Here is a 14,375-nt window from a genome sequence, read left to right on the forward strand (position 1 = left end):
CAATAAATAATTACAAATATGAAAATATCAAATAAAATGATAGTGTTAATTTGTCAATTGTAAAATGGCCTATGATTCAGTAGACAGAGGCTCCAAAGGAATTTGTGCTGGATAGGAAAACTTTGGAAATAAGTGAGCAAACTCTTACAAACACGATATCTAAAGTTAGCTTTCTTGGAACAACAACTTGTCCCTTTCAACTTCTATCAGGAGTAAAACAAGGAGACTGCATGTCACTGTTATTATTCAACTGTGTGCTGGAAAAAAGTTATAAGAGAATGGAAAAAGAGGAAGACCACCAAAAAGCTGAAAATTACCTAAAGTTGGGTAAGTTGAAAAAAAGCAATAAATTGTTTTGCAATTGTTTTGCCTTCGCAGACAGTCTTGTTATAAGGAGATAGAGCCTGAGAGAATGCAAAGAAAAGACTAGAACTTCTGAAGAAAATAGCTGAGAAGGCAGGTCTACAAATATAGTTTGGAAAGACAGAATATATGACCAATGAAAATAAATCACCAAGAAACTCAAGAACCAATTATGGTGTCATCTATATAATAAACAACTTTAAATATATGGTGAAAATATAAACATAAGAAGTGAAAAAGAAGCAATTAAAATCAGGACTGAAAAAATGAAATGAAGATATGTGAAAGTGAGAAATCTGTACAACAAGAATGTTTTTCTAAGGATATTAAATAAAGACTTTACAGTACAGTTGTAAAACCAGAAGTCCTGTGCAGGTCAAAAACACTACTGTAATCCAGACGCAAAAGACACTAGAAGATTGTGAAGAATCCTGCAAAAAATATTAGGTCCAATCAAGAACAAAGACGGCAATGGTGTTTAGAAAACCAAATAAGGAAATATTCATTCTGTCTTAATAAGACAGATGAGATCAGGGAAAGACATGTTACACTCTGTGGACATCTTATGAGACTGAACAAAGACTTCCTAAACAGGAAAACAGGCAAAGAAAATGGGTAGGGAGGCAGAACAAAAGAAAACTTTGAAGAAATTAAGATTGAACAGGAGACCTTACTCATCAGAGACAAATTCAGACCAGAAGTCAAGAAATTCAGAGATCCCCAGGAAACTAAAACAAACAGAAAAACAACTGATGTCAAGTGTTGAGATGAAGGACATCATTATGAGAAAATGAAAGAGGTTTGGTGGAAAAGAAAGGAAAAGAGAAATAAATAGTTGTCTTGACATAGTCCTTGATTCCAGGCTGTGTGTTTCAAGTTCACTATTATGCTCCCCAAACCATTGATTCTGGCCTTGTGACATGGATAATTTGTGATATAATTCTATTCAACTCCTCATGCTTTTCTAGAATCTGAAATCAGCTGCCACCAATTACTGAATTCCAAATCAAATGCTTCAAATGAAAACTGCTCTGTATAACCTAAATGCTATGTAATAAAAATCATTTCTGATATAACATAACAGATACTTTCAACATAACAGATACTTTCAGCCACTGCACAAAATTGCTTGAAATGATCCGTCCCTTTTTACAGTGCTTTCTTTACTTACATTTATGTAATCAGCTTTCTTCAAGTGATTAAAGTATTTTGTATTTGGTTTCTCTTTCAGAAATTATTCCTTGCTTTATTAACACATTTTGGAAATCAGAAGAACCTCTGTTTTACTGTGGCATAGTAGGTTTCATCGGTAACGACTTCCATCAACTAATCCTGCTAAGTGTGATTTGAGAATGGTGCTCATCTTCATTTCAACACTTTTTTGAAAAGCTTCTTGAAGCAATACATTTGTTAAAATTGAAGCAGGAGGTCATAATACCTTGCTTCTGATAACTAGTTTCAATTAAAAGATGATGTTCTAATTAGTATTAACTGATTGAAAATCTGCTAAAACATTTCACCAACTTTCATAATACTCTGAATAAGGAAAGATAACCATTCACATATGGCTGACTGATGTCTGGTGCAGTGAAACATGGAATAGAAAACTATTTATACTCACTTTTGGTCATTCTCTAGTGGAAGTACACACATTCACAGACACAATCATACGGACACCCAAACACACATGCCTGTGGCTACGGCAAGATTGACTGTTGACTATCGATAGCAGCTGCCTGGCAGATGGAGGTGGGTAAGAACGCACGAGATGAGGAGGGGATACTGGGACAGTGTGAGGCAGGTCTTTCCAGCACATTCTGTACTCAAACAATCCCCTGGCCTAAACCTCTGCTGACCTGTTCCCACTGCCTAACCTTATTGTTTCCCTTCTCTCTACTGTCCACATCACTCCTTGCCCATCTAGATCATGTAGTGCCTTCTATTACCACTCTTCCTTACACCTTTGTCCCCCTCCCTGTCTCCTTCTTTCCCATCTCTACCATCCCTCTCCCTCGACTCCCTGCCATCTTCCTCATCTCCATCTTCCTCTCCTTTCCTCCCATCCATTTGCCCCTCTCCCTCTCCGTACCTCTTATATGCTCTATCCACTGAAGGGCATGTGTGTTGGGTGTCTGTGTGGTTGTGTGTATGAATGTGTGTACTTCCACTAGAGAGAGAGCAAAAGCTCAAAATCTTATATGAATAGTTTTCTGTTGAGTGTTTCTATGCGCCACACCCGTGCCCTGAAATGAGAAATGTCCTGCCCACTATCTTTCCCACCTCTCCCGCAGTGGTATTCTGCCATCCACCAAACCTTCACAATATAATCGTTCATTCCTAAACAACCCCTGCTCCCAACCCCTTACCTCATAGCCCTGTAACAGACCTAGAAGCAAGACCTGTCCTGTACATCCTCCCACCACCACCTACTCCAGTCTAGTCAAAAACATCACCTATCCCATCTACCTGTGAAACCAGTTATGTGATCTACAAGCTCAGCTACAACCACTGTGATGCATTCTGTGTAGGGATGACAACCAACAAGCTGTCTGTCCACATGAATGGCCACCGACAAACTGCAACCAAGAAACAAATGGACCAGCCTGTTGCTGAGCATGCTGCCCAACACACATTCTTTGTTTCAATGACTGCTTCACAGCCTGTGCTATATGGATCCTTCCCACCAACTCCAGCTTTTCTGAATTGTGCACGTGGGAACTTTCCCTGCAATATATCCTATGTTCCTGTAACCCTCCTGACCTCAACCTTCATTAGTTATTGTCCTTGCCTATCCAGCCCCTTCCCTGTTGCCATTCCAGCACTACACAGCCATCATTTCACCATCACACCCAGTGTTTTTATTCCCTCCTTTTCCACTACCCTCCCCCCTCCCACCCCCACCCCCACCCCCACCCCCACCCCCACCCCCACCCTCACCCTCTCCGCTGTCCTCTGTGTAACCTCCCGACTGCACATAGCTGCCCTACACTCTCTCCACCTCATCCCTGCATGCTCCCCATCAGCACTTTACTGTCCCCTACCACCACCCCATCCCCCTCGCCACTCCACCCTCCTCCTTACCCCCACCCAGTCACTACTCCCATCATGCACTGTTGCTGCTGCTCAAATTGTGGCTTCAGTTGCCAGAGACTGCAGTTTAGTGTGTGTGTGTGTGTGTGTGTGTGTGTGTGTGTGTGTGTGTGTGTTTTTATGGGCGCGCGCGCGTCTGTCTGTCTGTCAGTCAGTCAGTCAGTCAGTCATGTATTTTTGACGACTGCCATACTGACTGAAAGCTCATTTGTGACAGTCTTGTTGTTGTGCTCATCTGTGACTTAGCATCTCCGGCATATGGTAAGTAGCAACTTTCCTTTTCATAATATTGACGCACCACTCAGCTATAGGTGCCTTTCCTTTACTTTACATATTATTCCATCCAGGAATTTTTGTTATTGTTTTTCGTAATACTTTGCCTAGAAAAAGTCCTATTACTGTTATGCAATCTTCTTATCAAATAGAATTGTTTGATGTGCATCGTGATAATGTTGTTACAATTTTATTTTTGTATGTGTTTAAGCTTTTCAACCCAACTCAGTTGAAACACTGTAAATACAATTTGCATGCAGCCAGAACTGATAATTTGCGAGGGATTCCCAATGTCATTTGGATGCACTGAACTATCTATTATTATTATTAGTCATTAACATATTGGAAATTTACACAATGTTTAATTTGAGTCATAAGACATGTAACTGTGACATAGAGCTTGTGTAATGTAGTGGGAAGTATAACAGTAGCCTTTAGAACAAAAGTAGCAGCCTCAACTGAAGTGGAGTCTCTTCCGGCAATAGCACTTGTGTAGGTGATTGTTGTGATGAAAGTCCAAGAGTATATGTTTACAATATGATGCCAAATTGTTTTTTGCTTAGAGTGAAGAGGGCAACACTGTCTCACTGAAGCAGCAAGAAATGTCAGTTGTTCAATGCATGTATCTGTTGTTGTCTGTGTGGAGGACAATAAAAGATTAAAATTATTCCAAGTTTTTTTCTCTTTATAAAGTTTAAAAATCATCTCAAACATACATGTGATGCAATAAAACTATTTGGTACATGACTGCTGCTCGACTAACGGCTGACTCTTGTTAGTTGAGCAGCAGTCATGTACCAAATAGTATTATCTTGTGACTTCGGTTTCACATATCTGATGGAAAAGAATGACCATGAGAGCAGTTGTTTTTTATTTTTTGTGACAATGATTTTAAATCAGTTGGTCTACCTCATGTATCGTTATATCTAAATGGTTTGTAAATGTTGAGCTACATTCAGATCCAATGATGACACCTTTAGTGTGTTGAAATCGGTTATCCAGTAAACAGTATTTATGAGATCTTGGCTTTTTAATTATTTCTATAACATGTTTCCATTGGTCCACAGTCCAATCTCAGTGATACCATGCCTGCTGCAGTTCTGTTAGAACTGAGACTATGAAATATAAAAGCCATGGATTCTGTTCACAAAATCACTGTATTTATTCAAAATAGTCTCCCCCAGGATCAAAACACAGCTGAAACTGTTTTAGAAGTGCTTTGAAGCAGTCATTGTAGTCCTTTTTTGGAGTTGCCTTTAGTACTGCAGTACTATTTCCATGGATGTTCTTAATTGCGCCTTAACAGTGTACTTTCATTGCAAACTTCAATTTGAGGAGCAACCAGAAGTTGGCTGGGGCCAAATCTGGCAAATACAATGGGTGATCTAGGACTTTAATCCATATACTGGCCAAAAATTAATGCACGGTCTTTACTTTATGAGCTGCGGTGTCATCATGGAGAAGCAACAAGGAACATGTCTGTTCGCTTTAGGGGCAAAGTCAATGAATTCTCTCTCTAAAATGCTGGAGGAATCAGAAAACTTAATGTTGCCATTTTCCAAAGAGTATCACACACATACTGTTACATTCACGACCATGCCTGCTGCAGCACTTTTAGCACTTTGAGTTTCTACAGAGTTGTTTTTGAAACTTGAAGGATTGTAACACTGCAACTCGCCATGAGGTAGCATTGCAGATCGCTGGCTGTCTTGCATTACAAAGCGGGCAAACCTCCAATGTGAAAAGGCATCTTGTTGCCTATTTATGGTTTCACTGCCCTTCAACTAGTTTCCATAAATGTACATAACAGTAGCACATGAACAGTCTACCAAATTTGGCATTTGCAAGATGCTTATTCCCAGGTGTCAGGCCATAACAAACTGCCCTTTGACCAACATAAACTTTCTTATGTTAGTATATTTTCCATTTGTGGCCTGTACCATTGTTATGATGATTCCCTTTCACCTATTCTCTGCATATGTACTTTCCTTAACATATGAAGTGCCTCCATTGCCACCAGCTGGCATTCAACCTCATGGTGGGCGTTGGTTGTGGTCATAATGTTTGGCTCATTAGATTTCTTTCTGAAGTTAGCTTTTTGCAGATTGAATTTTATTATGAAACCATTGTTTTATTTTTGTGCAATAATTTGCATAGTTAATTTAGAGATGTAACTGAAGTAACAATATTTCCAATTTATCTTACAGAGCGTGATATGAGGTACTCGAGATGGAAGATGGCTATAGAGAGAAGTCTAAACTGGGAACCAGAGGCTGTTGAAAAGGAAATAGGTATGTATAATTGATCCTAGAATTTATTCCGCATGTTAAAAGTGTTTGCCTTTACAAACTGGTGTTTCAAATAATAGTATTCTAAGGTTCTGGAATGTAAAAGCAAGTGGGGAAAGTTGTGTGTGACAGTGGTTGATTAAACAATTGGGAAACTAAGGATAAATAATAATAGTAATAATAATAATAATAATAATAATATCCCTGTGGAGGCCCGGGAAAAGAATAGGCCTCCGGTATGTTCTGCCAGTCATAAAAGGCGACGAAAAGAACAAACCACTAATAGGGCTAACCCCCTTTTAGTGTGATTAGTTGGTTCAGGACACAACTAAAGAAGCCTCGGACAAGCGCCGTCATGGTCGGGGACGACGCTTGAACCCTATGCCCGCCCACAATGGTAACGACACTGCTAGCCAACTGGAAAATGATTTAAATCCAAATAGAGGTGTTTTACAGGATATGCTTCCTGCAACCACCCTAGAAGGAAAACAAAGACAGAGGATGAGATGGCCAGATGAAGTTAATCGACACCTCATGTTCTGTTATTACCAAGCAACAAACCTAGGAACCAACACAACTGGATACAGATCACAAGTATACACAACATTTATTACCAGATACCCAGAATTAAAATTTTTAACAGAATAACGACTAGCTGATCAGATCCGTGTAATAATCACAAATAACAGGATACCCCAGTCAGAATTAGAAAACATCAAACAGCAAGTACAACAAATACTGGAACAAAATAATGTGCAATCAGAAGAAAAGAAAATACAGTAATGGACTCACACATCCCAGAGCAAACAAACAAAGAACAACACGCATCAATTAAACAATCAGAGGAAAACGAAATCTTAAGAATGCCACCAGAACAAGTATAAATAGAACACGAAGTGACACACATGTTAAATATAGAAGAAAAATTTCAGCTGACATATATAGAATACAAAGACACAAATACAGACATTAAAACCATTCTTGCATAGACCGCCAAATAACCCACAAGTTGAAACAACAATAAAAACTATCAACACAATCATACACAACAAAATAAATGAAAACACAACTATGGAAGAGTTACAACTACTGGTTTATATAGGAGCACTCACTACACTAAATATACACACTAGGCAGAGATCAGAACCAACCAACACACAGAAGAAACCCACAAAACCACCATGGCAACACAGGCTACAGATCAGAATAGAAAAACCGAGAAAAGACATTGGACAGCTAACACAACTTATAAGAAAAGAAATATCAGACAAAAAACGAAAAAGGTTAGGTAAAATCTCACAACAAGAAGCGATAGAGCAATTAGATGAAAAGAAGCAGAAATTACAAGCATTGGCCAAACGACTTAGAAGATACAAAAAAAGTGAAAATAGAAGGAAACAAAACCAAACATTCAACACAAACCAAAAGAAATTTTACCAGACAATAGATAACACACACATTGAAACAGACAATCCACCAAACATAACAGACATGGAACACTTCTGGAGCAACATATGGTCAATCCCGGTACAACATAACAGGCATGCACGGTGGATAGAAGCAGAAACAGACACATACAAGATGATACCACAAATGCCTGAAGTGATAATTTTGCAACATGAAGTCACCAAAGCAATTCTACTCACAATTGGAAAGCCCCTGGAAAAGATAAAATAGCAAATTTCTGGCTAAAGAAGTTCACCTCAGCACATTCACATCTAACTTAATTATTTAACATAATGATGTAAATAAAATAGAAAGAAACTTCCACATGGGAAAAATATATTAAAAACAAAGATTCCAAGACTTACCAAGTGGGAAAGCGCCGGTAGACAGGCACAATAAAATAACACACAAACACACACACACACACAAAATTTCGAGCTTTCGCAACTGGCAGCTGCTTCGTCAGGAAAGAGGGAAGGAAAAGGAAAGATGAAAGGTTGTGGATTTTAAGGGAGAGGGTAAGGAGTCATTCCAATCCCGGGAGCGGAAAGACTTACCTTAGGGGGAAAAAAGGATAGGTATATACTCGCGCGCGCGCACACACACGCACACACACACACACACACACACACACACACACACACATACACATATATATCCATCCATACATACACAGACAGGACTATTTTATTTACATCATAACAATTACGTTTGTTATTGTCTCTGTTGCATTTCGAAATCTTTTCTATCATCTTACTTTCTCTTTTTGTTTGTACAAGTAGTTTCACTTTGTATTCATCTTCCCTTTTTCAGGTATCTGTGTATGTATGTATGTATGGATGTGTGTGTGTGTGTGTGTGTGTGTGTGTGTGTGTGTGTGTGTGTGTGTGTGTGTGTGTGCGGGCGCGCACGCGAGTATATACCTACCCTTTTTTCCCCCTAAGGTAAGTCTTTCCTCTCCCAGGATTGGAATGACTCCTTACCCTCTCCCTTAAAACCCACATCCTTTCATCTTTCCTTTTCCTTCCCTCTTTCCTGACGAAGCAGCCGCCGGTTGCGAAAGCTCGAAATTTTGTGTGTGTGTATTTGTGTGTTATTTTATTGTGCCTGTCTACCGGCGCTTTCCCGCTTGGTAAGTCTTGGAATCTTTGATTTTAATATAAATTATTTAACAGTTACATTGCAGACCCATACACATTCCCTGATACACTTACACATTGAATAACTTATACGAAACCTAAAGATCAAGCAGACACAGCAAACCCAGCTAAATACCGCCCCATAACATGCCTACCAACAATATACAAAATATTAACTTCAGTCATTACACAGAAATTAATGACACATACAACACAGAACAAAATTATAAATGAAGAACAAAAAGGCTGTTGCAAAGGAGCACGAGGATGTAAAGAGCAACTGATAATAGATGCAGAGGTAACATATCAAGCTGAAACTAAACAAAGGTCGCTACACTACGCATACATTGATTACCGAAAAGCTTTTGATAGTGTACCCCACTCATGGTTACTACAAATATTGGAAATATACAAAGTAGATCCTAAATTGATACAGTTCCTAAACATAGTAATGAAAAATTGGAAAACCACACTTAATATCCAAACAAATTCAAATAATATCACATCACAACCAATACAGATTAAGTGTGGAATATACCAAGGAGACTCATTAAGTCCTTTCTGGTTCTGCCTTGCTCTGAACCCACTATCCAACATGCTAAATAATACAAATTATGGATACAATATTACTGGAACATACCCACACAAAATCACACATTTGCTATACATGGATGATCTAAAACTACTGGCAGCAACAAATGAACAACTCAACCAATTACTAAAGATAACAGAAGTATTCAGTAGAATACGTCACATACATTCAGCAACAGAAAGATTCACATTAAGCAGAAAGGAAGGAGGAAGGGGATTTATCGACATAAAAAACCTACATTATGGACAGGTAGACAATTTAAGAAAATTCTTTCTAAAATGAGCAGAAACTAGCAAAATACACAAAGCAATCACTCATATAAATACATCGGCTACGCCACTGCAATTTCATAACTACTTCTACAGCCCTTTAGATCACATAACATCAACAGATACAAAGAAAATAAATTGGAAAAACAAAACACTACATGGCAAGCACCCGTATCATCTAACACAGCCACACATCGATCAAGACGCATCCAACACATGGCTAAGAAAAGGCAGTATATACAGTGAGACAGAAGGATTCATGATTGCAATATAGGGTCAAACAATAAACACCAGATATTACAGCAAGCATATTATTAAAGATCCCAATACCACAACAGATAAATACAGACTTTGCAAACAACAAATAGAAACAGTAGAGCAAATCACAAGCGGATGTACAATACTAGCAAATACAGAATACACCAGAAGACATGACAATGTAGCAAAAATAATACATCAACAATTTGCCATACAACATAAACTAACAAAACAACACGTTCCCATATACAAGTATGCACCACAAAATGTATTGGAGAATGATGAATACATATTATACTGGAACAGAACCATTATAACAGATAAAACAACACCACATAACAAACCTGACATCATACTCACCAATACAAAGAAGAAATTAACACAACTAATCGAAATATCCATACCCAATACAACAAATATACAGAAGAAAACAGGAGAAAAAATTGAAAAATACATCCAACTGGCTGAGGAAGTCAAGGACATGTGACATCAGGATAAAGTTGACATTCCAATTACACTATCAACTACAGGAGTCATACCACACAATATCCACCTATACATCAACACAATACAGCTACATCCAAACGTATATATACACTATAGAAATCTGTAATTATTGATACATGTTCAATTACCCGAAAGTTCAGTGTAACATATACCGTACAGTTAAAAGGAAATCACACTTGATCAAGGTCCGTGTCACTTTCTGTTTTTAACCAGACATAACGTCTGAGAAAGGAAAGAAATAATAATAATAATAATAATAATAATAATAATAATAATGTTCATAAATATAAATTTGGAGGCAGATTTGATAGTGTTTGTCATTAGATGATTCCTTTATGAAAGAGAAAGACACATGCTAAAATAAAAAAATTTGCTTTAAATTATTTACAATGCCAAACTGACCCTTAAAAACACCATTAAACAGATGAAAAATCACAGCACAGAAAGTTATCTATCTTTTGAGATACTATTCTCTCATACCCATGACCCAGAACTCACCCAAAGGTGCCCATCTGTGAATGGCAGAAAATTTTTTTTCCATCCTGGAATTCCCATTGTTGTAGCTAACCAGACAAATACTGTTATGGCTGTATCAGTTTGACTAAAATTTTGTGAGAAAATGATTAGAGATATCCCTTGTCCTCCTATTTGTGATTGCTGGTGTATTTTTGAAAATATGATTTATTGTGGAAGATAAGCTGGAGTCAAAAATTTTATGAGTTTGTTGTCAATGTGCCCAGTCAGCAAAACAGGTACAGTGACAAATATGCTTGTTGACTAACAGAGCAACTTACAGAAAATGTGATGTTGCCCACTTGACAATCTCTGTTGAATAAGCTGCTACTGCAAAAATCTTCTTTCCAAAGCACATATGCTCTAGGCTTTGTTTTATTACATCTACATCTACATCTACGTCTACATGACTACTCTGCAATTCACATTTAAGTGCTTGGCAGAGGGTTCATCGAACCACAATCATACTATCTCTCTACTATTCCACTCCCGAACAGCGAGCGGGAAAAACGAACACCTAAACCTTTCTGTTCGAGCTCTGATTTCTCTTATTTTATTTTGATGATCATTCCTACCTATGTAGGTTGGGCTCAACAAAATATTTTCGCATTCGGAAGAGAAAGTTGGTGACTGAAATTTCGTAAAAAGGTCTCGCCGCGACGAAAAACGTCTATGCTGTAATGACTTCCATCCCAACTCGTGTATCATATCTGCCACACTCTCTCCCCTATAACGCGATAATACAAAACGAGCTGCCCTTTTTTGCACCCTTTCGATGTCCTCCGTCAATCCCACCTGGTAAGGATCCCACACCGCGCAGCAATATTCTAACAGAGGACGAACGAGTGTAGTGTAAGCTGTCTCTTTAGTGGACTTGTTGCATCTGCTAAGTGTCCTGCCAATGAAACGCAACCTTTGGCTCGCCTTCCCGACAATGTTATCTATGTGGTCCTTCCAACTGAAGTTGTTCGTAATTTTAACACCCAGGTACTTAGTTGAATTGACAGCCTTGAGAATTGTACTATTTATCGAGTAATCGAATTCCAACGGTTGTTAGAATTGCACAGACATCTGTTTCAAACAGTAGTATTCTTTTGTGGTCCACAACTGTTGACTGTGCAGATCAACAGCTAATACATTAATTGCTTTGTACTGTATGCCTCCTAAGAAGAGTTAATTACTTAATGAATCTAAGTTCCCAACTTTCTGTCTCAGTCATCTACAGAAATTTGAAAGTTGAATGCAAATTTGCACTAACTTTAGTACTCAGAATTGACATCTGTTTGCAATATGACAGCAAGGTAGTGACTATGGCTGGAATATATCCAATCTTAGCTGCGGCAAGATAGATAAAATAAGTAGATGTTTCCTAACAGTATAGTTAGAAACAAAGAAGAAAAAACACAGCTGATGTTAAAAAAAGAAGTGTCATTGAAAGGAAAATAACATTGGGCAGTTTAGATGGAGGAAGAAGGAATGTTAGATTTATTAGATGTTATAAGTCAGTGAAAGCAAATCTGCAAACTTGCTCACCCAGTGTATCAAAATCCGTTTCATGCAGACTATTCATCAGCGAGCACAATTTACAATACCCTGGCAAAAGATAGAATGATTACTGGCGATGTGACTCCGGGTAAGCACTCTCTAAAATATGCTTCTAAAACATACTCAAGCAATATAAGAAAATCATCACAGGTTTTTTTACTGTTCTCTGGAGCAGCATCCAGGGCCAGAGGACATATCAGAAACAGACAATGAATGAAGACCATTTTTTGATTGCACAACAAAATTAGAGGGAAGTTCTATTCTGTGAAGGATAGTCTTAGTATCAGAGTCCCAGGTACTTATAATTTTATGGGTATATATGGCCATACGCCAGGGACAGTCCATTCAGTGTGTATCCCAGTACTGCACCCAACACCAGCAGAAATGTTTGAAGGTTGTCGTGGAAATTAGAATACGCGTTAACATTATTCATTGAAATGAAATAAAATGTCGTGTGACGTGGGCCTCCCGTCGGGTAGACCGTTCGCCTGGTGCAAGTCTTTCGATTTGATGCCACTTTGGCGACTTGCGCGTCGATGAGGATGAAATGATGATGATTAGGACAACACAACACCCAGTCCCTGAGCGGAGAAAATCTCCGACCCAGCCGGGAATCGAATCCGGGCCCTTTGGATTGACAATCTGTCGCGCTGACCACTCAGCTACCGGGGGCGGACATTCATTGAAATACAACCTAGGTATTGAGCAATATGTGGAAGTGGATGTTTGATACTGAGAGACTACTAAGAAATGTCCTCCATATCTTATATCATGATGAAATCAATGATACTGTAGGTGATGTATTGTCATTGGGCCTCCTGTTGTTGATTGTAGGCACTCGGTGGCTGTGCATATCTTTGTTGTCAAGGTGGAGGGGTAGGTGCACCATCGGGGCACAAATCATGGTCCTCAGTCTCTGCACATCCACTGATATGTACAGAACAATTCTGGAGCAGAGGATCCATGTTTTCATGAAACTGTCACACATTTTTAGTTGTTGTGGCACAAACGTCATCTTTGAAATGAACTTTGTGTGCCCTGAGCACACCAAAAGCTGGGTCCTACACTTGACTAGTTGAAAACTAAAAACTCTGCTCAAACCGGCCATGAAGGCCCAACAGTATTGACGGTACTGACCGGCTGCCGTGTCATCCTCAGACACAGGTGTCTCTGGATGCAGGTATGGAAAGGCATGTGGTCAGTTTACCAAACCACTGGTTGAAAACTGCTTCCTTTATTTATAAGCCTGTCATGTAACCATATGTCCACCATCTTATTTAGGTCACAGTCCGAGTATATATTGCCCCGTTGTAAAACCTTGACCCTATCCTACATCATACTACACTGGTGTGCAAAACTAAAGGCCAAAAATAACTTTAGCATGGTATGTCATTGTCATATAACATAACCCAATGAAACTTGGAGCATACACAGAAAGAACTGCTACAGCATAGTGCAGAAGGTAGCTGAAGGAAATATGGAATGAGGTAAAAAGAAATGGCGCCTTTATTCAAAGACAATAATTACACTGAAGTTATTGCTATTCATGATGGTCCCTCGGACATAAGAAATGGCGGAACATAGCTCTCAATAGGGCATGTGATCACTGCGGATTATAATGCATAATGTGCCACATGCTCTGATACTGACCACAAGGTGGGTAAATAGTTCTTGTGGCAGGGCATTCCATTTCTCCACTACTGCAATTGACAATTGCTGGTTGGTTGTTGGTACTTGTGAACTTGCTGTTTTACATTCCCTCAATGCATCCCACATATGCTCGATGGGATTTAAGATGGGGGAATGGGCAGGCCAGACCATTTGTCAAATTCTTCTCATTTCAAGAGCTCTTCCATTTGTGGTGTGGAGTGCACCTTGAAAAGATATGCTTGGGGAAGGAGTACAGTGTCACAATAACATTGAGTGCTGAGTGAACCATATTCAAAGTTTTGGAAGTCAGTACGCCCATGTAACATTATGCCTCCCTACACCATACCAAAACGATCATGTACAACAACAGTGCTGGATGTACCCTCACATGGTGTGAGATGGGAACATGTTATTGTGAGATTGTACTACTACTCCATGTTTG

The 14,375-nt window shown here is 38.9% G+C and overlaps 1 protein-coding gene across 3 annotated transcripts in view; it reads left to right on the plus strand.

Moving 5' to 3' along the window:
• Positions 1-14,375, plus strand: part of LOC126365905 (glycerol kinase-like) — a 145,526-nt gene that overhangs the window by 95,642 nt on the left and 35,509 nt on the right. For all 3 annotated transcript variants that reach the window (XM_050008627.1, XM_050008625.1, XM_050008626.1), the window contains one exon: positions 5,934-6,017. In XM_050008627.1, the coding sequence (XP_049864584.1) occupies positions 5,934-6,017 (84 nt within the window). The remainder of the gene's footprint in view (positions 1-5,933; positions 6,018-14,375) is intronic.

Source organism: Schistocerca gregaria, chromosome 4 (assembly GCF_023897955.1).
Source record: "Schistocerca gregaria isolate iqSchGreg1 chromosome 4, iqSchGreg1.2, whole genome shotgun sequence".
Classification (NCBI taxonomy): domain Eukaryota; kingdom Metazoa; phylum Arthropoda; class Insecta; order Orthoptera; family Acrididae; genus Schistocerca; species Schistocerca gregaria.